The sequence below is a fragment of the Myotis nattereri genome (assembly GCF_964212035.1).
Source record: "Myotis nattereri genome assembly, chromosome: 2".
NCBI classification, from domain to species: domain Eukaryota; kingdom Metazoa; phylum Chordata; class Mammalia; order Chiroptera; family Vespertilionidae; genus Myotis; species Myotis nattereri.
Genome location: NC_138076.1, coordinates 132,495,992 through 132,522,635, shown reverse-complemented (window position 1 = coordinate 132,522,635; position 26,644 = coordinate 132,495,992). Strand labels below are relative to the sequence as shown.

The 26,644-nt window shown below is 38.5% G+C and overlaps 1 protein-coding gene across 1 annotated transcript in view; it reads right to left on the bottom strand.

Moving 5' to 3' along the window:
- KITLG (KIT ligand) overlaps positions 1-26,644 on the bottom strand; it is a gene marked incomplete at its 5' end in the record, with an annotated part of 91,646 nt that overhangs the window by 17,313 nt on the left and 47,689 nt on the right. Inside the window, 4 exons of the mRNA XM_081084628.1 lie at positions 6,664-6,747; positions 7,470-7,629; positions 10,594-10,764; positions 25,969-26,031. Of these exons, the coding sequence (XP_080940754.1) occupies positions 6,664-6,747; positions 7,470-7,629; positions 10,594-10,764; positions 25,969-26,031 (478 nt within the window). The remainder of the gene's footprint in view (positions 1-6,663; positions 6,748-7,469; positions 7,630-10,593; positions 10,765-25,968; positions 26,032-26,644) is intronic.

Below are 26,644 nucleotides of genomic sequence, written 5' to 3'. Positions count from 1 at the left end.
GAGGGTGATTTGTACTACCAAGCAAATCCATCTTCTGTGGCTTTATTTTCTAATATCTTTCACTTTCTCATTCTTGATATCTACCCAAGCAATTTTGTAAAGATGACATTTTGTAATCCAGATCAAGGTCTGCAAGCACTGTCATTCTGCATGCATTGTGGTTAGATTAGTTTTCAGTACCGTGTGCTTAGAATCACGCTGTCTCTCATTGCATCTTCAACACACAGTGACTGGATGCCAGGCGGGAACTGACACTGTGCTATGGGCTAAAGCAGGGATGGGGAACCTTGTTTCTGCCAAGGGCCATTTAGATATTTATAACATCATTTGCGGGCCATATAAATTTATCAGCTAAAAATTAGCCTGCTCTATTTGGTCAAACATTTAATTAACTCACCCCTAATGCCTTGGCAGGGCCAGACCAAATGATTTTGCAGGCCTTATATGGCCCTTGGGCCGGATGTTCCCCACCTCTGCCCGCTAAAGCATGATTTCTCAGAATTCTTATTTTGAAAAGCCTGACACTATTGAACATTAACCAACGGCTGAAAGCACCAGTGTCTCCCATTGCTTCCTCCAGATAATAACTTAGTGAGAGAGAAGACATATGTTAGCATGGAACACCGTCCTTGTTCCTGCTTTGCTCCTCCAATAGAAGCAGGATGATTCATAACTTCAACAAAACACTTCTCCCACAAGGGTCTCTACCTCCCAACACAAAGCTTAACATTTTGACAGAGTTTTCTCTGTTTCTTGACAGGGAACAGCTTTGTTGTTTGGAAACACTGACATGTGCCATTTTGGAAGTTAAAAATCTCAGTTTTCTTTTAAAGATGCAATAAGTTTGGAAATTATACAGTTTCAATGATTGATCAAAATGTAAACTAATCCAAGATAAAGCAACTGCTTTGGGCTATGATATTTTACCATGTTATCTGAGTTACTGTCAGCCCGCCTACACTCACCTATTTAACATATAAAGTACCTAAATATAGAACATAATACAAAAGAACTGAATCACTGTAGATTTAGCAATATTTAGGAAAAAATAAACTCATAAATTTAACCTGAGAGGCAAGAACCAAATCTTATCTACTCTAGTGAGAACAGGAATTGCCTATTTTCCCATCATTTATAAAGTGAAAGTAGAAAATTTGCCAAATTTATGATTCCTGTTTCCAAAGAGGCTCTGGTAATAGGATGTGTGTGTGTGTGTGTGTGTGTGTGTGTGTGTGTGTGTGTGTGTTGGGGGGCAGTGAGTGGTGGTGGGAATGTAGTGTAAGGGACAGTGGGACTGGGTAGGAAAGTGGGGTCTTCCATTCACATAACAATGAATTGCTTCCTTAAGACTTGATTAGCAGTTTTTCTGGCCCAGCCCACATCCTACAATCCCCATGGGAAATACAGTTTAGGCATCTTAAATTGGAGCTCAACATGAATTCCCTCACCAAAATAAGTCTGAGGTAAAAAATGGGATTTGGTATAACTGAAGTGTTACTATTATTACAATACTAGTTACTTTAAGGGTTATGTGCACTAATTTGGGATTTAACCACCATTTATAAAAGTGTTTCCTAAAAGAAAATGGGTTCAGAATTTTACATGCAATTCCTACCATTTTAGGAATTTTATTTTACTGTCTATAAATGATTAAACTCTGTGTGTGTGCTCCAGTAACGTGTTTGAATTTTCCTTACTAGTCAACCTGCTGTGACCCACACTCGATACTGGGGTGTAATTTTGATAAATTTGACCAGGTCACCTCCTTGAGGAGCCCTGACCAATGTCTAAAGTGAGAATAAAGGAAGCTGTTGACCTTTGCCGCCCCAGGTCCCATGGAAAACCAATGAGCTAGGATGGTGCTATGTAGAACGCCATGAGCTACATTTGGGCAGCCACATGCCCTGGAATCAAGGCAGCCGAATGCCGTTTGCCCTGTTTTATCCAAAGGCCAAATCGTGAACTGCACCATTCAGACCAGAGCAGAGACCACACCCACTAGCAAAAAAGCATAAGGAACTTACTAGGGAGTGAGGTCTTCTGGGATTCCCCACTTAAAATCTTTCTCAGGTAGAAGGACAAGCCCCTAAGGCAGGTGTTCCAAACAAAGCCCTAACAAGGAAACCTAACAAGGAAATCGTACTTCTCTCTCTGAGTACTGTGGCTGTTTAACCACCTGGAAAGCCCCACCCGGGACTCTGGCCCTCAGTGAAGCCCTGAAAACTGCCTATCCCTCCAGCAGCGGCCTGGTGAAGACTGGGAGGGAATGGGACCACGGGAACTGAGCTTCACCTCCCACAGAAGTCTAGAGGTCAAGGTTTCCTCAATTTTGTGATTGCTTCTGTTAATTCAAGTAGCTTAATAGCCAAGCCTTTGGTTCTCTCCAGTGATACTGCCATATCTCTTGCAGGGAGAGAAAAAATGTTATCAGAAAAGGCTTGCTTGTACTTCTAGGGCCTGACTCCCGACACTTGCTCCTGCTGCTTTCCAAGGATCAGTAAGATTTGAATCAGGCTCCTCAAGGCCTACGTAAGGGTGCTTGGGGCCAAAGCCCAAGCCAGTAACAAAGCTTTGCTTTTAAGTAAAGGTTGCTCAAAGAAACCATATGGAGTGAGGGAGCTCATCGGGATAGGATCTGAGTAATCCCAAATTCCTGGGTTGTTAACATATTAACTGTATCTCAGTATTACAAAAACTTTCCACTGTCCAAAATTCGTGGGAACTGACTTGTTTGGTTTGACTAATAATACCCAACATCTGTACAAATACACAACACAAAAAGTATGCTTCGAATTTGTGGAGCGCCTTTTTAGAGTGAGTCTGTAAGTACCACGCCTGTGAACAGGGATCTCTCGGTGCTTAGCAAACATGCTACGCGGTGCTGCTCCTGGGTTCAGACCCAAAGCTCACAGGCTTTCCAATCACTGACCCACAGCCTCAGTGCATCCAGTTGTTCTAATAATTAATGATGAACACATACTACACGTCAGACATGGCTCCAAGTATGTGTGTGCTGACATTTGAAATTCACAGAAACCTTATGAAGGATGCATTGTGCTCCATTTAACTGGGGAGTCCAGAGGGATTAAGTACCTGGCCAAGGTCACACAGCCAGGCAGGGGCTGGCATATAACCCCAAGGCAGTCTGACTTGAGACTGTATTTCTTGAAGAAGATGTATACGGTAATGTCAAAGCAAGGATATCTTTCTACATCACTTAAATACTGTCTGCAAGGATCTCAAACATTTTTAGCCTGGTACAAAGATGTTACTATGACTTTGAAAATACAGCTCCTTTGGATAACCTGAATTGCCTTTATAAGCTACAGTGAGGACACACACATCTCTGGACTACTCCTTCATATGGCCCAGTCCTCTGCTTAGCACGGTCACATTTTGGTTGTCATCTCTGAAAACTAGCATGCTTTCTCCATATTTCCCTGACCTTATTTCCAAAACAGTCTTTCCTCCTTTATGCTATGACTAAAACAGTTACATATGTCTATTATTATATCTATTATAAAGTTGGCCCTTGAATGCAGGAGTTAGGGGAACCAACCCCTCAGGCAGTCGAAAATCTGAGTATAACTTTTGACTCCCCCAAAACTTAAGTCTCCTTGGTATCCAAGGGGGACAGGTCAACGGGGAGGGGTTCTAGGACTCCCTGTGGATACACAAATCTGGGGATGCGCAAGTCCCCTATGTAAAATGGCATAGATCCGTTCATACAGTTTACCTTCCCATCCATGGACTCCCAACTGCAGATCAAAAAGAGTACAAGTATTTATTGAAAAAAAAATCCATGTATACTGTATGTGTATCTGCACACTTCAAATCTGTGTTGTTCAAGGGTCAACTGTATATTTGATATGTATGATACAATTCTAAGTATTTCATTTATGTCTGTTTTTCTTATGAGAATGCATGCTCCCTAAGAGCTGGTCTTATGCATGGATACCTAAGTGTTTCATTTGTGAGTGACATCACACAGCCAAAAGCTGCTTATTATGTAAGACCCATGCTTTTTATAAAAAGGAAGAAAAAAGAAAGCAAAATAAACAAACAAAAGGACTGGCCATTCATTTTGCAATTTAAAAAGCACATTCAGACTGAGAAGCATAGGACTGAATGGGTGTTCTGCATTCAGTTTGTCATTTAAAGTAAGTAGGAAAGACTTTTGCTTCCAACCATGATGGTAGCAGATTAGCCTTCCCAAGCTGAAGAATTACTATACTAGACAAATTATCTCAGGCAACTGTTTCAGACATTAGCCAACAGGTCGCACAAGAAAGAGCAAAAACACACATGGTGAAACCCAAATGGTCCTGATTTTCTGGCTGGGAGGCACCGAGGCATGGAAGACAGAACCCAAGTGGGACTCAGAATTTTCACTGAGACAGGGATTCAGACTGAAGTTCAGGGTTGCTGATCTGGCTGGAGTTTGTGGAGCAGTGTGAGTTGCAGGAAAGGAGCTGAGCAGAGGAGTGCCAGAAATCTCCAGGAGATGCTGCTTAAGCCATCGGTCAAATAATAGGCTGCACATGCACAGGGAGAGACTTCACAGAGCCTGCCGATACACTGAATGATGCCTGGGAAGCTATGACTTTATCAGAGACCTGAAGAGTTCTGATGAGCAAGAATGGAGAGATTTTCTGGCTACTGACTTAAAAAGCAGGTAGTATATATAGAATGGACACAGGATGTCTCAGTGGGATGGACAAGGACAGTGGGAGATTTTATAGTGCTACTCAGAACAGATTAATTAAAATACAATGAATACACACACACACACACACACACACACACACACGAACCTACAAGAGAGCTGGAAAGGAAGGACAGAGGATCAATAAAAAGGGCAAACAGGAAACATAAGAATAGTAAACCCATACCCAACCATACCAATAGTTGTATCAAATATAAATAAATGAATGAAAAAACTTTAAATGTCAGAAAAACTAGATAAAATAGCAAGGCCCAACTATATCCTGTCTACCAGAGATATGCTTTAAAAAAAAGAAAATGCCAAATCTACAATGAAAGATTTTTTTAATTCCCCTCTCTCAGTAAATGACAAAAGTTAGACAAATAATGATATAAAAAATCTGAATAACACTATCAACCACTCTGATTAAATTTGAGAATGCTACACATCATATCTGAATAATAGACATAGTCAAATTTCAAAATATTACAATGCATGTTCTCCAACAATAGAATTAATTTAGAAACCAGTAACAATAAGACATCTAGAGAAAATCCATTTTTAGACTTCAAACAACATATGAATCAAAGAGGAAATCACAAGGAGAATTTAAAATATTGTTAAAGAAATGACAGTGGAAACAGAGCATATCAAAATGTGTGGGGTGCATCTAAAGCTGCTTACAAAGACATATCTTTAAGGTGCTTTTATTAGAAAAGAAGAATGATTTTAAAGTCAGCAATCTAATTTTTCCACCTTGAGACATTAAGAAGCTAGAACAAGTGAAGCAAATTAAACCCATAGCAGAATGAAGGAAATAATAAGGATTAGAAATCAATGAAATATACATAAATATAATTTAAGATGCCAAAAATTGCTTCTTTGAAAAGATTAATAAAATCGATAATTAGTAGGAAAGACCTTAATTGACTAACACACATACAATTCCTTTACAAAACTTTCCAGATCTGAAGTATCCTGTAATTCAGAATTTTAGGTTTTGGATTCTGCCCTGCATATACTGTGTATTACATTATTTCCTCAGAGAGGTCTGGGTAGCAACTTGCAATCAATTACATTAATATTTCTACAGTGAAATGCATAAATAGTCACTTTAAGAAGAATAAAGGCTATCAATAGCCTCATCTGAACTTGGTGGCAAAAATTCAAAAACAAATTGGATATTAGAGGGTCTTTTTAAAAATTTATGAATGTAGAATTGCTATTGTGGATTTGTAATTAATGGATTACTTCTTTTTATAGATAGGTCTTCTATGTCCCTACACATATGACAGTGCCCTATTAATGAATCTTAAGGGATAACTTTCTTAGCTAAGATCACAGGATGATTTTTTTCCTCTTACATGAGACTTGAGGGTCAAAATATTTAGTAAATCTAATGATCTTTGCCTAGATTTAAAAAGAGGATATTAGACTTCCAGGAAACTAAGTTCTTGGTCAAAGAGGACAGGAATTGCAGGGGAAAAAGCATATTCTCTTCTAACATATAATTTTATAGTGAAATAACAAAATCATCAAATTTCCACACATATAATAGTAAATAGTGATATATATACAAAACTGAAAATATCCTTGGAATTCCACATAACTAGCATTTGTACTTTCTGTTGTAAAACTCAGGCAAATTCTACACGGAATAGATTTTAAGTCAACAATGAAAAAAGCTTAAATCATATTTATAAAAGTACTTTCATGCCTTATTTAAAATAATCTTAGCAAAAAAATTATTGGCCCAATTCTCTCATTGTCATCTCCAACTGTAGGGAAACCCAATTCTACAAGTCTAGTCCTTAAATCTCAGGAAGACCATAATAGGAAGAACAGTAATGGAACAGTATTCACAGCAATAATTGCAGAATTTCCTTTAAAGCCCATGCAATACTCCCAGAGGTGCTAATTGGAGCCATGCATGCATTAAATCAGATACATGTACTTACTATTACTGCTACTGCTGTCATTCCTAAGGGAGTTGGCTGCAACAGGGGGTAACATAAATGGTTTTGTGACACTGACTCTGGAATCTAAATAGAAAGCAATAATGTGTCAGTGTTGCACGGTGATTTACATAAATTACAGAGTCCCCAAAAGGCCGAGTGCAATACCAGAGTATTTTTCAGGTCTACTTCCCAAATCTCAATGATTCATATCCTATTTATTTCATCCTGGTTCTTGCTGTTCTATTTTTATTAAGAAGTTCACCAGTCACCTTACAGAACAAAGATTCATTGTCTATACAGGCCGATAAATGTAAAATTACAAATTGTTCATAATTGGCCATTTAAAAGAAAAGAACTGTAATTAAGATTTTGTATTATAGGAACCCTGGGGAGGGGGTGGGGGAGAAAGAGTCTCAAGAGAGAGTAACTAGTGAAGACCAGAATTCATGCCTCAGAGTTAGATCCTTTAGAAAAGATTTGAGACGGGGACATAAGACGATAGGAGGTGAAGAATAACATAATTGCAAATTACTGGCAAATGGCAGATAAGAAAAACATGAGTGACTATCTCGTTCATTGTTTACTCACACACAATTCTTTAATCTGACAATCATTAATTGTTTTGGCTTAAAAAACAAATCTATAACCATTTCTTTTATGCTTGACATTTTCTTTTATATTAGACAAAACACACATACATCTTTCTCTAACTACACATATATTTGATTCAGAGGTAGGTTCTTACCTACACATATGAGAATCAAGCTTGCTTTTATAGTTAAATTAGAAAATCTTATATGCCTTACCATTGTCAGGACTTAATGTTGAAGAAAACACACATTCGCTAGTTTTAGATGACACCAGCTCCAAGTCCTTGAAAGCATTGATGGATCTATTAAAAATTCTAAAGAATTCTTCAGGAGTAAACATCTTGAGTTCTAGGCTGTTAGATGACTTTTTTACATTCTAGAAGAAGACAAAAACAGGATTATATTTTTCAAAGAGTCTACAGATTTTAACTGATGGCAAAGTAAAAGACTATGTCCTTCAATGATGCAAGGAAAACGAGCTCTCTTAGACAATTTTGTTAATTACATAATTCACATAGGTACAGCAGGATAGTGATCCCATCCAGTTTAGTCTGAGGCTCAACTCCAGATAAAAGGAATAGGGTGGGCAGCTGAATTCAACATCATAACAATCAAATAATCCTAACAACAAATTAGAGATATTGCTCTTTTAAGATGCTCATTAAAATCATCATTCCTTACTAAAAAAAAAAAAAAAAAAAAACCAACAAAAAAAACAGACCTCTATAACACAATTGATGCTAAATATTGGCAAGGACATGGATGGAGCTAAGAGACTCTTACAAATTGATGGAATGATGTAAATTTGGTAGGTTTGATACTAGCTATAAAGTTGGACATGTGCCCATCCTGTGACCCAGAAATTCCACTCATAGGTAAGGCCTCTAGCGAAGCTTTTGCATTTCTGTACCATGAGACATACAGGAAAGTTCTTACCAGCAGTGTCTATAAATGCATACATCAATCAACAGGAGAATGGTTTAATCAATAGTGGCATGTTCAATCAATGGAATACTATATAAGCAGCAAAAAAGTAACCAAGCTATATACATCAAAGTGCGTAAATCTTATAAACATGATGCTCAGTGAAAGAAGTCACAAAAGAATAAAGAATATGATTAAGTTCTAAAGTCCCCCTAAAAGCAGATCAAAGCTATATTTTAGGAATTCACAAATGCATGATTATCTATAAAGAAAATCAGGAAATAATACGAGTTAACACTTATGTAGCACTTACTATGTACCTCTCTAAGTGTTTTATATATGTTTAATCAATCTCCAAAACAACTGAGAAATACCTCCTGGTATGAATCTCCTGGGTTCCAGCTAAAGCATCATGATGATTAAAGGCACATTCTTTGGTATTTGGAATGTTCTTCCTGACATCACCATTTACTGAACACCTAACTCATCCTTCAAGCTCCACTGCATATATTATTTCCTTTATGACACCTTGTCTGATATACCCTACTTATTATCAATGCCATCAGCACACAATACTAATATGATATAAAAAGAGATGTTAATTTTAAGATGTTATTCATTATAAGACTAGAGGCCCAGTGCATGAATTCCTGCACAGGTAGGGTCTGGCTGGCCTGCCCTGATTGGGGCCGATTGGGCTGGGCTGCCAGGAGAAGGGGATGTGGAAGGTTGGCTGGCCGCCCCCTCCCCCCCCCCAATTGGGTTGGGGGGGCTGATTGGGGGCAGGGTTGGCCAGGGGGAGGGGCTGCAGGTGGTTGGCCAGCCAGCCCTGCCTCCTGGTCAAACGCCCAGTTGAGGGGACAATTTGCATATTAGCCTTTTATTATATAGGACTAGAGGCCCAGTGCATGGATTCATGCACTGGTGGGATCCCTCAGTGTGGCCTGAGGGGATTGGGCTGAAACCGGCAGTCCAACAGCCCCCCGAGGGATGCAGTAGTGCGTGAGGTGGCAGGTGGCCAGGGAGGAGCCCGAACCCAGGCCGGTTGTCGTGCCTATCCTGCTCATCCTGGCCCCGCTGTGTCTGCCATTGCTGCCGCTTGGTAGGCTCACTGCCATTCCGCTGCGGTCTCTGTGTGCCCGTCCTAGGGCGATATCAGCACGCCCATGACCAACAAGTGGTCGCCGTCTTGTGCCCAGTCAGTACTGATGCCGATCCTGATCCTGGCCCGGTCTGGACTGGGGAGAGGCGTGCAGGGGGAGTGTCTGCGGGAGAGGCTCATGCCACCGCAGCTGCGCTCACCAGCCGTGAGCCGGGCATCTGGCGCCCGTCGGTCAGCTGAGCAGCAGTCCCGCTGTGGGAGTGCACCGACCACCAGGAGGCAGCTCCTGCATTGAGTGTCTGCCCCCTGGTGGTCAGTGTGTGTCATAGCAACCAGTCAAACGGTCGAGCAGTCACTTAGGCTTTTATATATATAGATACATTCTGACTCAGAAATGAGAAGTGAATAAATATAGTGATTAGGTTTACTAGCATACAAGAATTCTGAGATTGGAGAACACAAATAGGACTGATATTGGGCCTTACAGTGTAACTGGAATTTTGATGAGGAGGAAGTATTTGAGCATTGTGGTACAGAATCATATTTAAAATCATAGGTTTAAACTTCTAAAAGGCCTGTAGGCTAAACCTGGGCTTGTGAACTCTATGCCCAAGCATATCTCCCGAATTCTATTCTATTATAGATTCAAAGTTATAAAATCATCATCACAAAAATATTTATTAATCTTTATTTTGCCAGATACAGTGATAAAGCACTCATCACAAACCATCTCATGTCAACTCTACTAAAGTTCACAAAGCAAATTAGTGACCAAGTCAGGATCTGAACCCCAACACCTTGTACTGTACTTAATCCTAGTGTCTCTTCAATATGCTTAGAACCCAAATTATTGCCATGCCCATATTCTGAAGTTGACAAGAACTAATCAGAAAATGACTTGGAGATACTAAAATGCACTTCTTTGTTATGATGTAATTACTATGGATAAGAGTCAAGTTTAAATGTTTATTACAGACAATTTTCCATTTAAAGGTAAATGAACATTTGTAACCTAATAGAAAAGTTATGATAATTTCATTCACTTATGAAATACAGATAAAATTAGGGTTGGTTTTACATTGTAGTGTAAATCAATTTTTACATTAAATGACAACTTTTAAGTCTTAATGTATATTTCAACACTGCAGTATAACTACAAACATGTATTTCTGTACTCATCTTTCAAAATATTTTTAAATTACAAATTTATACATTAATAATCACATAAACAAAGATGCCCCATCCCCACCACCACCATCAATATAGGTTTTAGAGGAGAGTAGTAGAAACCAATCCCAATGAATATAAGGTTACCTCCAATGGGTGTTCTTCCATGCACTCCACAAGGTCATCTACTATTTTCACAAGTTTGTCTATGATAGAATAATTACTCAAGCCTTCAGAAATATTTGAAAACTTGTCCAGAAGATCAGTCAAGCTGACTGACAATTGCTCCACCATTTTGCTTATCCAACAATGACTAGGCTGCAAGAAATTGAAAGGGAGAAAGATAAAGCATCTGTTTAAATACAGTCAACTAGGAGTATCCTTCAAAGACATCAGTGCTGCAGTCATTGACTGCCAGATAAAAGATTTCCTTATATTAGAACAGGTCAGTTCTTGTGTTCTGTTTAATTCAGATCTAATATCTATTTCAAAATTTACAAATGCATAGAGATTAGAGGAAAGTGTTGATGGTAAACATTTTTCTCTTTCATGGAAGTAAATTAAGATGAGACAGAGCCAACTCTTACCCTTGACAAAATTCAGATAGTAATGGAATTAACATTACACCAAGCATGGAGCCCCGCTGAAAAATATGTATTCTGTAGTCAATGTGTTCTTAAAAGAGCTTTAGGTACAATGGGACTTACAAAACACTATTGTGTGAGAGAGTCCTAGTCAAGGAACTTCTAGTCTTTTGGTGAATGGAAGATAAAACAATCTATAATAATAAAAGCATAGTATGCTAATTAGACCAGACAGCCAAATGACCTTCTGGATGTCATTCTGGACGTCCTTTCAGATGAAGCTGCAGTGGCAGGGGCTGAGGCAAAGGAGGTTAGGGGTGACCAGGCAGACAGGCAAGCAGTTAGGGGCAATCAGGCAGGCAGGCAAGTGGTTAGGAGTGATGAGGCAGGCATGCAGGCAGACCAGGCATGCAGGAGCCAGTGGTCCCGGATTGCAAGAAGGGTCTTGGGTTGTGAGAGGGTGCAGGCTGCGCTGAAGAGCTCCGTCCCCCCAACCCCACCCCCCAATGCATGAATTTCATGTACCGGGCCTCTAGTAGACTAATAATAGCTGATTTTCCTAGAGTGATAGATTTCAAGCCTCCTTCATAGATGAGTTCCTTTTTTAAAAAAGAAAAAGAATTTGGTAGAAATGTGATCTGAGAGAGAAGCACTTTTGCCTTAGTGAAAGGGCCAACTACATAATTTTGAGGGCCAACAGCAAAATGAAAATTTATTTATAATTCAAAAACTCATCTAAAAAATGATTAAGAACTTCAAGATGGTGACAGAAGAACATTACACCAAGCATGGAGCCCCACCTGTGAAGCCAGCCCAGCCCACTGGTCAAAGGCTCAAGCCTTGGAGTCAGGCATAACCGGGTTCAATTCAGCCAAGGGACTGCAGGTAAGCTACACAAATTTTCTGAACCTCGATTTGCCTATACTAGTATATGGAATGGGAATAATGGAACAGGGAAGTAGTGAGGTGATAATGTATATAACTTGAATATAAGTTTCTTGAGGGCAGGATTTTTATAAAATCTTGTTCCCAACTGTGTCGCAAGGGCCTAGAACAGTGTCCGGCATATGGGAGTTGCTTAGAAACTATTTGCTGATCTGATGCATGAATGACTAAAAAAATAAATGAATGAGAAAAAATGTATCAGGGGTCACACCTTCTGCAAAGGCCTAGATAGTAAATATTTTAGATTCTGCATGCCAAGAGGCAAAAATTAAGGATATTATTCATGTATATTTATACAATGGAAAACAAATTTCCACAAAAATTTTATCACAAAATTAAAAATGTAATAATTGAATATGACTTCTTTTGCATAATAATTGAATTTAATTTTCTGTGTAATACAGGTGTACCAACAAGAAGAATAGAATTCTCTATTTGGGGTCAACATTTTGCTTATTTAGGGATCAAAAGTCAGCATTCTCTATCATCGTACAGACCACAAGTGTTCATCTATAAAAACCAATCCCAGCTGGCTGGGTATGCAGAATCAAGCAGCAGACTAGATCTGGTCTACCCGGTATAGCTGCTATAAATGGGTAGGGATCAATAGAGGTTTAGATTATTAGGAAAAACTTCTTAGTATATTAGAATGGATTTTCATAGTTCTTAATGTGGTGTTATTTAAAATTAGTAATTGACCATAAGTTCAGGTATTTCACATATTTTAAGATTACATTTTCTGTAAGTAGAGGCTCTGATTTCTTTTTTTAACTGTGCTAAAATATTACAGTGAGGAGAATAAGGCAATGAGTGAGGATAGCTAAAACTGACTTGACTTATTAAGATCCTAACTAATTTACTATATCTTCTAGAATCTATTGTATTGGAATGATATAGAGTAACTGATGCCATGTAAAATGAATCAAACCACTAAACTTTATTTTTCCATTTAGCAGCAAAGTATCTCTGTGGAGGAAAGTCAAGTAATTTATTTATTCTAAATTAGATATTGGGGCCATTTTAGATTTATTTAACAGGACAATTTCAATTAATATAATGCAGACAAAAAAGAAACTGGTTTATCCATAGATAGATAAGCTCCAATTCCTGGAAGCATTAAATGTCATTTAAAAGTTTTGGGTTTGAGAGTTGGGGGGCCAGGGGGATGGAGGAATTGAACAAAAAAAGAAAAAAATGAGAAAAAGCTCATGGATTTGCACAACAGTGTGGTTATTGCAGGGGTGGGGATTTGGGGGGAGGTGGAGGAGGGTGTAAGGGGTATAAATGGTGATGGACGGAGACTTGACTTGGGGTGGTGAACACACAATTCAGTATACAGAAGATACGTTGTGGAGTTGTGCACCTGAAACCTGTATACTTTTGTTAACCAGCGTCACCCCAATAAAATCAACAAAAAAGAAAAAAAAAGCATCTCACATTTAACATGTCCTGACTCTACTCTTCCTCTTCTACATCACATCTCAGCCTAATCGCAATCAGTTTCCAAACCTGTCAGTTCTACCTTTTTAAAGTCTCCCAGATCTATGCCTTGTTCTGCCTGCTGTAGGGCTAGATTACAACCTCCTTTCCTTTCTCACCCCTTTCACAAAACAAACAAACAAACAAATAAAAACTTTTAGGACTGTTGGCTCTGGCTTCATTTAAGTAGAATAAACAAACCACCCGCGTGCATTAATTCAATTAGGCCACTTCATTCAACTTATCAACCACGTTCTTAAAGACTATGTGTTTCCAAGAATGTTCAGAATGGATTCTTTGTTTTGTTAAATCAATGCTTATGCTTATCTCAAGCATTTGCAAGTTCATATTTGCACCATTTACAAGTCACTTTCCAAGCTGTCAGTCTTTCCTGCGGGGCAGAACTGCTCTCCAAGTTTATCTCCATTTAGACAGTGACAACTACCTTTATATAGTCAGCCCTATCAGCAAGGGTTGGAATTCCTAACATATGGAATACAGCACATACTGGGAGTACAGTTTGAATAGTATTTACATGGCAGAACAGCCTTTACCAATTAGTTCACTCCATTGTAACTGTGCAAATTTTTTTGTGGTAAGCAAATCCACATATTAATACCTTTAAACTCCTTCCTTGCTCTACTTTCTGAATACACTCTGCCTAGCCTCCTCTTGGGTCTTCTGACATGTAGGAACCAAAATTAAATCCCCTTGTTTTGAACTGAACTAAGGGCCTCCTTTTGTTATTGTGGTCCTGTTTTTTTCTTTTTCTGTGGTTAAAGTAAAAAATATTTTGTATCCATGTATCTTATTTTTTACACTGGGGAATGCCAGTGCTTACGGACACTTCTGTTTATCTCTCTTTTCATCTGAACTCCATGTTTACATTCTGTATTCAAGTTCTCATTTATCTATAACTACACTTTCCATTTTCACATACCGAATCAACAGTCCAAACAATCAACCTTTTCCAGTAAAATTTTCAACTCTAAAGCTGTAATTTTTTGCAGTTTAATCATGAAACGTCCAGTACCTACTCCTACCCCAGTATCCGTCCTTTTAAAGTAATGAACAATTCGTTGCTAGCTGATAAGATATGAACTTCTGGACTCTACTGCTGAAAAACATATTTCTAAAAGTTTTGCAATTGTATTTCATTCATTATTCATTCTTGCCACAATTTCATTGGAAAAGGTATAATAAATTCAAAGTTGTACCTTTCCCTTAATTTGTTTAAATAGTTACATTTTAGCTTTTCAAAATTCTTGGATTTATTACAGCTAAAACTGAGACAAATAAATAATATTAAATATCAGCCAGTTTTGACTTGTCTGCCTGCAGGAGAGGTAACCAGTTTTTACTAGAATGTCAAGCAGTTTCGGATTTTCTTTTTAATTAAATATAGTCAATGATTTGCAAAGAGAACAAAACATGGCCAACTGAATATTTCACTTGTGAGTTAATAGGTCTTTCTATTTTTCAACTCTTTCAAGATTATGATTAAGAAATGGGTGATTAAAGGTTGTGAAGTTCACAGGTGTAATTTTTTCTTTGCCTTAATCACAGGCATGATGGTCACTATTTCTTATATTTCAGAGACCATTTTAAATGTAAATAGTTCTTTATAAATATGAACTCACAGCATTCATTAGAAGAATGTATGATATAAATACCATTCTTTCACTAGTAGAAGAATGTGAAGGCTTAGGAAAGTTGATAAAGTCATGCAGGATGTCATAGCAGCAATGTAAAGACTACCTTTCAAATCCCTGAAGTTCATATAACTGAGTTTTATTCAGCCATATACATACAAAAAGAAATATAGTCTTTGCTTTGAAAGGGAAAATATGTCTGGATTTTCCCTAACTCCATAGTCTCAATTTATTACCTTCTTTCTTGGTGGCTTCTGTCTTACATTTTCTGGGTAAATTATAGCAGTTCTAGGTAGGACTACTAAAACAACATATCCTTTATATTCATATATATATATATATATATATATATATATATATATATAATATGTATCATTCTAGAATGCTAACTGAATCAATGATACTGACTCAATAGCTTTGAACTGCTAGCATGCCCTACCATTGAAGATTTGGTTAAAAACTGTGAATTTCCTAAGGAATTAAAAAATATATATTGAGCCGAAACCGGTGTGGCTCGGTGGATAGAGCATCGGCCTGCGGACTGAAGGGTCCCAGGTTCGATTCCGGTCAAGGGCATGTACCTGGGTTGCGGGCACATCCCCAGTGGGAGGTGTGCAGGAGGCAGCTGGTCGATGTTTCTCTCTCATCGATGTTTCTAACTCTCTATCTCTCTCCCTTCCTCTCTGTAAAAAATCAATAAAACATATTTAAAAAAAGAATATATATATATATATATATTGATTTATTTGGAGGGGAGTGGAGAGAAAGGAGAGAAAGATCAATTTATTGTTCTATTTTATATATATATATATTATATTATATATATATATTATATTTTATATATATATATATATATTGATCTCAGAGAGGAAGAGAGAGGGAGAGAGAGATAGAAACATCAGTAATGAGAGAATTATTGATTGGCTGCCTTCTGCACAACCCACACTGGGGATCGAGCCCATAACTCAGGCATGCGCCCTGACTGGGAATCTAATGGTGACCTCCTTGTTCATAGGTTGACACTCAACTACTGAGCCAGGCCGACTGTTCCGCTTATTGATACATTCATTGGTTGATTCTTGTATGCACCCTGACTGGGGATGGAACTGCAAACTTGGTGTTTCGGGACCACACTCCAACTGAGGTACTGGGCCAGGGTGAGCTTCCTAAGGGATTTTTAAAGTACCATGAACACCAAATTAATGATTTAACAAAATGATATTTTTAAAGATATAAAAACTACTATAAATAAAAGCATTCTAAATATAACTAGGAATGTGACTGCTTCCTAACACCAACAAAGAAAAGATCCATGCAGCCCTGGCTGGTTTGGCTCAGTGGATAGAGTGTCCGCCTGCTGACTAAGGGGTCCCAGGTTCAATTTCGGCCAAGGGCACATTCCTGGGTTGTGGGCTCGATCCCCAGTAGGGGTGTGCAGCAAGCAATCAATGATTCTCTCTCATTGATGTTTCTATCTCTCTCTCCCTCTCCCTTCCTCTCTGAAATCGATAAACATATATTTAAAAGAAAAAAGAAAATATTCATGAACATTCTAAAACTACACATAAATTTAAAAATAGATGTTATATGAATTTCATAAGACATGTGATATAACACTTCTGCAGTCTCAGAACTACTGAGACTGTGTGCTTTGAAAACATCGCGGCATCTTGCTAATTTGGGCATGCTTTCTCCTTCCCACCTTCCTGCTTCTTTCAAGAAACTGTTCTGGTTTATTAGTTGAAAGAATCTGACACTTTATGACACGAAGCACCAGGCTCAGATGCAGAGTCACCACAGCTTTATGGAAATAGGAGCTGAAAGTGGACAAGACATGCTAACAGTAAGTCCTCAACTTTGTCCATAGGTTCTACAACTTTAAGCAAAATGACCTACAATGAAACCAATTTTATTGCAGGCTAATACCTACTTATATTTAACCTATTTATATTTAAAAAGAGTTAAGTTCCTATGGCATCTCATCAATATTTTTAGTAACAAAACAGCATAGAATGAAATGACATTATTCAAGGACCTGCTAGATAACACTTCTTTGTGGATGCACCTGGCACCACTTCTGATGTGGTAGCTATTCCTAGAGATATCTATGTGCTTCCTTAGGGGGTCTAAGGTAGGTGAACACTATGAGAGTTCTCCACAAAGGAGTGGAGGTAACACACCCATTAGAAATTCTGAGGGAGAAAAGCCCTGGCTCACACGCTGTGAGGCTTCTGAGAAACAGTGGTATTCACCCAGTTTTCTAATCCAACTCATCGAATTACCAGCATTACCGTCCAGTTTGAGTGTTTTTGTTTCCTTTTCTTTAATATGTGTCAAACCTCAGTCTTGCCAGAATTAGAGGTATGAGTGCCCAGGGCACAAAGCATTCCCTTTCTTTCCTCTCATGCTTCCAACATTTACTCCCTAATTGAGCAATCCATCGAATCTAGAGCCATGCCATTAGAAGCACCAATAGTTTAAATCCGGAAGGAATACTAAAGACCACGTGGTCCAGTTGTTCCAATATCGTGAATGAGAAAACCAGTGATGTGGTTTGCTCAAGGTTACACCAAAAATTTAAACAGAAATATGAGACACCAAGACTCTTGAACACCTGCTAGTTCTTTCATCAATGAGTCCAGTCAAAGCACATAAACTATTTTTCCTGCCCCAGAGTCACCGTGACTCTGCTCGCACATCTGGATCAGGTGCACTGGTCCTTAGGCTCAATTAAGAGATCTCTGGGTAAAGGTATGGCTCATTCTGTCTCATTCCAATGAATCCAGTGTCATTCTGATGAAAGAAACTTTCTCTGAGCAACTGTCACAACCAAATAGCAAATGTAATTGCCATGAGTAAACCTTTCCTCTCCTTCCGGTTTTTATTCTTAGGGCTAGAAAACAGACAAGACACCCCCCTGCCACTCTCAAACATCCCATGGATGGGCAAAGTGAGAACAGGCCTGTAAAAGCACTTTGCAAAATACTGTGTGCTCCCATGACTAGGTGTAGAGTCTCCAAAATCTTCGTTCGCTTTTGAATGAGCTGGGTTTTCTCCAGACTTATTTTAGTCCTCTCCCTAAACAATTAATTTGGGTCTTCAGTGTTCACTTTAGGCACTGTAACTTGAATTTTCTTGTTTGAATTAGAGTGATGTAGAAACCTCAATCTGATTAAGATGGTAATCAGCCCAAACACTATAAATATGTGTTGTTTCCCAGAGCAGGTCTATAAATGGCTCCCGAGGCAGACACAAAATAGCACAGTCAGGAGGGAACGGCGAGGGGAGGGGAGGGCAGCGAGGATGACCCAGAGGCTCAACTCCAGTCCCAACTCTGCTGACACAGTTTGAGAGTTTAGACAAGTCTATTCAGAGCTTCAGTTTCTCTGTCTTTGAAAAAAGGGGTCTAATTGTGGTAGCCAAAATGGGGCCAATACTCAATATGTGGCCAGTGCGACTGAGTAACTACAATCTTAAGTTCACTTAACTTCAGTTTTTTAAATTTAAAAATCAGTAATTGGTTCAGTGACTAGAAAACTTTTAAGCATGTTTGGAAAAGCGAGGTATGTGAACCTGTATTTTCATGAAAATCTAAATATGGACTAAATATTTCTGATGAAAACTTAGTGTCTGAATTAGAATGTGCTGTAGGTCGGTTCTGAATAATATAAAACCATGTAAAACATTCCATTAATAATTTTATAAGGTAAAATGATATTTTGGAATACATGAAATTTATTATTATAGTTATGCCTTTCCCTTGTAACTTTTTTTTTTTTTAAATATATTTTATTGATTTTTTACAGAGAGGAAGGGAGAGAGATAGAGAGTTAGAAACATCGATGAGAGAGAAACATCGATCAGCTGCCTCCTGCACATCTCCTACTGGGGATATGCCCACAACCCAGGTACATGCCCTTGACCGGAATCGAACCCGGGACCTTTCAGTCCGCAGGCCGACGCTCTATCCACTGAGCCAAACCGGTTTCGGCCCTTGTAACTTTTTTTTAATGTAATGACTGAACATTTTAAGATTACATAAGTGGCTTCTATTATATTTCTTTCAGACAGTAACGGGATAGATGTTCTGAGCAGTGCCTTAGTATAATCACTTAGTTATTAAGATGGATCCCATAGATTAAATACACATAAGAGCCATTTAAAAATACTATTTAATGTTGTATTTTATTCATTTAACTAACATTTATACTTAATCATTTAAAAAATACTTATTATATGAGAGGTAGAGGTAGATAATTACAGTGTCTACTTGGCTGACTTTCATTTCTATAGTAAGTACTCCAAATCTGAGGGTCAACCCTCAGGATCTGTACTTACAATTAGTGAACTTGCTCTGTGGCCACAGCTGATTGGACAGTGGTGGACCCTGAGCTTGATGGGCCAATCAGAAAGTCCCTTCCCCAAACTAATAGTGGTGATAGGAACTGATAACCAGTCTTTGCAGGGCCGAAACTGTAACATGACAATTTGGGAGCGCTGGGGAAGTTACAATCTACCCGGTGACTGGGGCAGAGGAGACAAATTCTGTCAGACAGAACAGAATGAGGCAGAGATACAGAAATGGAGAAAGGAAAATCTAGTTTTTGTGTCTTAATTATTTTTTCACAACAATACTTTGAGGCAAATACATAACACATGCAATTTTAAACAGCTGGGTAAGCAATATATGATCAGGTTCCCAAAATGAAGATTTTCTGGACAAATTCTATAGAAATTCAGAGAAACCATGTCAGTATTATGTAGCAGCACCAAGCAAAAGCACAGAGTAGGTGTGATATCCAAATGATACAGGGAAGAGAGAGCATGATATGAAGTAGGAAATGGCCTGGTGAGAAGGCCTGGTGAGGAAGAAGGATCTTAGGCTGACCTTGGAGGAAATGACCATTAAGATGCTTTTAGCGCCGAAACCGGTTTGGCTCAGAGGATAGAGCGTCGGCCTGCGGACTGAAAGGTCCCAGGTTCGATTCCGGTCAAGGGCATGTACCTGGGTTGCGGGCATATCCCCAGTAGGAGATGTGCAGGAGGCGGCTGATCGATGTTTCTCTCTCATCGATGTTTCTAACTCTCTATCTCTCTCCCTTCATCTCTGTAAAAAATCAATAAACTATATTAAAAAAAAAAGATGCTTTTAGCCCCAGGATAACTGCATGATTCTGTGGGGAGAATTTGAATGGGTAGACAGGAGGAAGAAAGGCATCCCTGGCAAAGGGAAGTAGCACTAAACAGTCTTGGAGTTTAGAATAAGCACAGCAATTTTGAAGGCAAGGACTCATCTGGCTGGGGTGGCGAGTTTGCGCTGGGTAATATGGGTATTGAGGTGAGGTGGTTAGGGTGGGGCGAGATTGTGGAGCGTCCAGAGCAAGCATTAGATTCAGGAATTTGGCTTTCAGCCTTCAGTCCTTGGGAACAATGAGAAAGTTCTTGAATATGGAAATGACTCAATAATAAGTAGTATAATAGAAGACGCAAGGAAACCATGGTGCCTCAAAATTTGCATAATACAACTCTCACACTGAAGATCTGTTACAAAATGAACACCTACCTAAAAAAAGACAAGAGTTACATTGCGGAGCAGATATTATGTGATGTAATAGGCATTCACCTCACCTCATCATATTAATCGTGTGGATTCTATTCAGGTCAAATTTGTACCTCAGGGAAATTACAAGTGATTACACGTTGGGGAACTTTCCTCCTTCCTTTCATCCTCACTTTCTTTCAGCAGATATTTATTAAGTGCCTATCACCCATTAGGCAGTGAGGATATTAAAAAGCAAACATATAATTCCTGCCCTCATGAAGTTTACAAGTGGACAATTATCGATAAAATAATTCCACAAATAAATGAAAAACTGCTACCCTGAGGCGTGCTGGGAAAAAACTTTCTAATAGGAGGATTTGGTGTCATCAAAGAGAGGGAAGGCTTCCGTAAAGAAGTGAAATTGACGCTGAAAGCGTCAGCAGTTACCTAAACAAGAGGACAGGCCAGATTCCAGGTACAGAGAAAGCCATGCGCAGAAGAGCCTCCCAGCCGGGAATGTGTGCAGATGAGGGACTGAGCAGGATATGGAAAGGTGCCAGATCAAACAGCTCTGGGAGGCCTTGTTTAAGGAGCTCCTTTTCCTGTTTCCCAAGAGCAATTAAGAGCCATTCAAAGTACATGAAGGAGGAGTTAAATGATCACTTGAAATCTCTCTTTTTTAATCAGTACCAACGAAAAAAATTGAAACCTTCAATGATGAATTCTAAAATGGCCAGGGAGACTGGAGGAGCCCAGAAGCAGTCAAAGAAGGGGAGACTGGTCCAGAAGTGAAGTCATGCATACCTGAGGAAGGGTGTTGCAGAGGGAAGATGGCTGGGAGGCATATGGTTAGAGTAACGTTCTATATTGCCAATGACTTGCTCAACCCTGCTTAATTTAACTTAATTAAAAATTGACATGATAGTAAAGCCTGGTTCAGGTAAGAATCATCAATAGCTGCTAAACTTACAGGAGGAACTTGGATGAGGAATTGGACATCGTCTGAAAGTGTCTCCCCAAAGATTGCTTAGTAGTCGCTAATGAGTAAATACACAGAAATAGTGGAACACCTGCACCAGGTGAGTGATCACACAACCAGCGCCAGGAAGGGGAGATGGACAATCTAGAGGTGATAACCTGAGGCATCATCACTTATGTCACATAGAGGCTGGACATGCCTAATCTGAATACAGTGGGGCCTTGACTTACGAGTGTCCCGACTAACGAGTTTTTTTGAGATACCAGCTGTCTCTTGGAAGATTTTTTGCATTGAGTTGACAGAGTAATTTGAGTTAACGAGCTCCTTAACAAGCTTGGTCTCAGAACGAATTAAACTCGTAAGTCAAGGCCCCACTGTATAGCCATTCAGAAACTGTACTACTGGGGGAGGGCTGCATTACTGAAAACTTTCACTCTCATAAATACAAAGAAAGGCTAGGAGCTCTTAAAGGAGACTAACGAACGAGACAGGATCTATTAGTTTCCATAAACTTAATGTGCTTGAAAAAATTTATTAGTTTGTAGTCCCTGAGGTCAGGAGTCCAAATAGGTCTTAGTAGGTGCAAATCAAGGTGTTCAATGGGGCTGTTTCTTTTAAAGGCTCTACAGGAGAAGCCCTTTCCAGCTTTAGAGGATGTCTGCATTCTTTGGCTTGTGGCCCCTTCCTCTATCTTCAATCTTCAAATCACTCTCTCTGGCTCTGATACTCCTGCCTCCCGCTTATAATGATGCAAGTCATTAGATTGGGCCTGCCTGGGTAATCCAGAATACTCTTCCCATCTCAAAATCCTTAACTTAGTTATATCTGCAAATTCCTTTTGCCTTGTTAGGTAATAATAGATTCACAGCAGGAGACATGCGTGGGGAGCCATTATTCTGCCCATCACACTTGATATAAAAATGTAAATTATAATCCTAGATCGCTTCTTGTATTGGAGAAAAAGAAATGCCCCCCAAAAATGTTGTTAGAATTGAAATATACTCGTTTATTGAAGTATTCTACTTCCTAAACTTATTGAAGTTGACAGCTTACAATGTTGTTATGTAAGAGAAAATCATTTACTTAGGAAATATACACTGAAGTATGTAGGGGTAAACAGACATTATGTATATAGCTTACTCAACAGGTTTAGAAAAATAATAAACCACACATGTGTGCAAAGAAAGCAAGCATTTAGGAAATCAAATAAGGCAAAATATGAAAAGTAGGTGAATCTGGATTAAAGAGTATATTGGTGTTCTTTGAGTAACAGTCTTATAAACTTTTCTGTAAATTTGAAGTTATTCCCAAATAAAAAGTTAAAAGAAAACTGATGAATTTACTTTTATTAAAAACAGATAAAGAATTTTTTACTCAAATACCACAAGCAACTCATAGTGTATATCACTTTCCAAACGTGAAAATGACCGAAGACATGTGGCACTGATTCAGTGACTTAATATTTGTTCTTTCTATAGTAACATTACTAGTAAATGGAAAGGCTTGGAAATGTTTAAGATTTTTAAGGTTAGGAACTTAAAGGAAATCTTAAGCCTGGCAATATTACAGCTTCAGGAAGCTTAAAATAGAATTGGTAATTATCCTTAGATTTAAATATCAACCTGTTGATCACACCCTGCTATTTGTGAGAGAAAACCTACTAGGTAATTTCCTAGGAAGGCCCTTAGAAAAGCAAGCTCTCCTTTTCAGGTGTATTTATCCAATTTTTAAAACAAAAGCTAATAATAATAATAATAATAATAATAATAATAATGTGTATTCTATTCTAGAGCTTTCTTCTGCCCAGTGCCGCAGGCAGAATTTTATTGCTTTGGCCCCAGAGAAGTTGTTGGTGCCCATTTTGATTCCCACTCCACCCTTTATTGTTTAAACACAAAAGATAAGGCAGCTGGGACTCTGACCACTGACAAATAATCAGGGGCCTGTCCACTGGAAACTCCTCTGATCTTGGCAGCAACTACGGTTTTAAAAGGAAGGTAAAGAAAGCTTAAGACAGGTTTCTGCGCACAGTCCTATGTGTGGGCTTGTTTTCCTTGCCAACTGTGGTAGCCAAAAACAGAGTTACTCCTCAGCGATGCCAGGATGGAGTGCCAAGATCAAATAATAGTGGACTTTTCTCAATTACAGAAACAGAAAGAAAACATGTGGCAGAGAGCTGGCTTTAGTTTTACAAGTTTGGCTCTTGCTGTCACCAGCCAGTACCAAAATGTGTGATTTAGTGTAATCCATGATTATACTGTACACAATAATCTATTCCGTTATTTTCGGTGTAACCTTGTTTTGCAAAGAGCTGCACGTCTTTGAGTGAGTTCGGCAATCAGAGGCCCAAAATGCTTCTCGAGCCCAGAGCAGGTGCGTCCTTCACACTCAGATGCTTCACTTAGAACACTTTCCCTCACCAGTGTAATTACTGAGATAACCACATTCTATAACCCAGGGGTAAGTCCCATGACCCCAGGTTTCTTTTTCTTTTTTTTAAAATATATTTTACTGATTATTTTACAGAGAGGAAGGGAGAAGAATAGAGTGTTAGAAACATCAATGAGAGAGAAACATGGAGCAGCTGCCTCCTGCACACCCCCTATTGGGGATGTGCCCGCAACCAAGGTACATGCCCTTGACCGGAAGCGAACCTGGGACCCTTCAGTCCGCAGGCCGACGCTCTATCCACTGAGCCAAACAGGGCGACCCCAGGTTTATTTTTAAGATGGGTCACTGTCTAGTTGTGCAAGCCTGGGCAAGATACTTCTGGGTTGCAAACCGCAGTGTGTCATTTGTGAAAGAGGAGTCACCTTCGCTATCCTGCTGCCCTCACAGGTTTTTCCGTAATCATCCAAGGAGACAAATATGTGAATTCATTTTGAAAAAGGCCAGATAATTTCTCCCTAGTTTTTGAACATAAGACTAAATCGACATGTGTTTGTTTCTTAAAGTGTCTGATGAAGTGCTGTTTCCATAGTTTTTCCTAAACAAATACTTGCTGCCTGAGTGACTGAATGATGGCATTAATTAACTTTCAGGATGCTGTGGTTTTACATTCCTATCTCTAGAGAACTCCCCCTAATTCAATAGGCCAGACTTTGACCTAGACTCAAGAATAACTGGTTCAGCATGAAGGTACATGTTCAAAAGAGTTCTAAGGAACATTATTAGACAGTTCATGCTAAAAGGTTTACTAAGAAAAAGAAAAGTACCTTTGACCTTCTCTTGTAATGATAACCTTATAGTCTTTGAAACACATTTTAAGTACAAGCACTTAGTGATGTACTTAACACACTTAAACTTGTAATGATTTTGATTGACTCAAAGCCTCAAACAATCTTCACGAGGTGGATGTATAGTATTTGGTAATTTAAGGAAAGATGTCTACTTGCAGAGTAGAGTATCCCAAATGGTTTCAAATGAACTCAACACAATATGTTAGAATGAATTAACATGGAGCAGCACGTTATATCTCAAAGGCATGTTGCAATAGTAAGCAACCTGCAAAGTGGAGTATGCAGTATAATGACATTAACATAAATATGAAAACATGCAAAAAACAACATATTATGTATAGATGCAGTTTGCAGCAGTAAAACTGTAAAAGCACAAGGGCTTCTGTGTGCTGTTGTGCTCAACACAACTCCAGGGGAGGCTAACCTCATGCCAAGTCCTAAAAACATGCCTTGGAATAAAATATTCCAGTTCAGAATACTTGTTCATAAGAGACAAATTGTCCCTAAGCCACAAAGTGGGAACTAATGGAGATAGGAAAAGGGAATACAGGGGACTTAGTTATATGTATAATGCTTCAATATCAAAAAAATATTTGAAGCAAATATTGCACAGTGTAAGGTTTGACAAGCTATGTGATGGATACATGGGCATTACATTTCCTATGCTTGAAATATTTATTCATATATGAATTCCTGAACTATTTCTTCCCAATGAAAAATAATTAAAATTTCTTGGTTGCAGTAACAAAGGAGTATTTATAATCATAACCTCATATTTTTATTATAAGGTTCTAAGAATCTATTGTAAGATTCTAATAAATTCTGAGATAAAATATTTTCTGTTCTCAAATGAAATAGAAAAGAGACTCATGTAGGACCTTTTCAAGTACAGAAAAAATTTACATAATTTTACACTGAAGCCTTTTTGGGGAGAGGCTAAAAAAAAAAAAGAAATTTGTGGCTAGTTCCAAATTTGGGAGTAGAGGTTTAGGAAACAACTTGCAAACTTCTAAATGTCATTATAATTTTCTATCTCAATAAGGTGATCCCATCTCTTTTATCAACTACCAAAATGAAACTCTGAAACGCAAAGTTTACATACCAAAACGTCCATTCCGGGGACATACTTGAGGCCTATCTTATAGTCTTTTGGAAGATTTGCCACCTACAGAGACAAAAAAAAAAAAAAAAAAGGAAAGAAGAAAGAAAACACTGTAAGAAAATCCATACATAACAATTAATATGCTATTTTTAGTAGTTTGGAAAACATACAAACCTGTTATGTTTTTAAGTTACACAGAATTTCAATATTTACACATAAAATGACTTTCATTCTTGATTTCCCTTTGTAATGAAAGGCAACCTCCAAAAAAATAAAGTCACAATACAAATCCTTTGGACTACAAATTCACTTATGGAAACATAATCTAATTGCAAATTTTATCTGTGGTCTTGGAAATTCCCTTCCAGGATTATTCTCATACAATTCCTTCATATAATCAGGAATACAATATATTTTCCTTATCAGTCATTCACAAAGTAATATGTCAACATCACTAGGGCACCTGTTAGGAATGCAAGTTCCCAGTCACACCAGCCCTGCAGACTCTCACCTCACAAGTCCCCAGGCCATTCTGATGAGTGCTCAAGTCTGAGAACTACTGCTCTATGTTGTTCTAAGGAAAAAACGTCAGCAAAACTTCAAAAGAATGCTAACTATGGGTTGGAATGCTTTATAACTTACATAATTTAGGAAAGTCCAATTCATCCACTTTTCT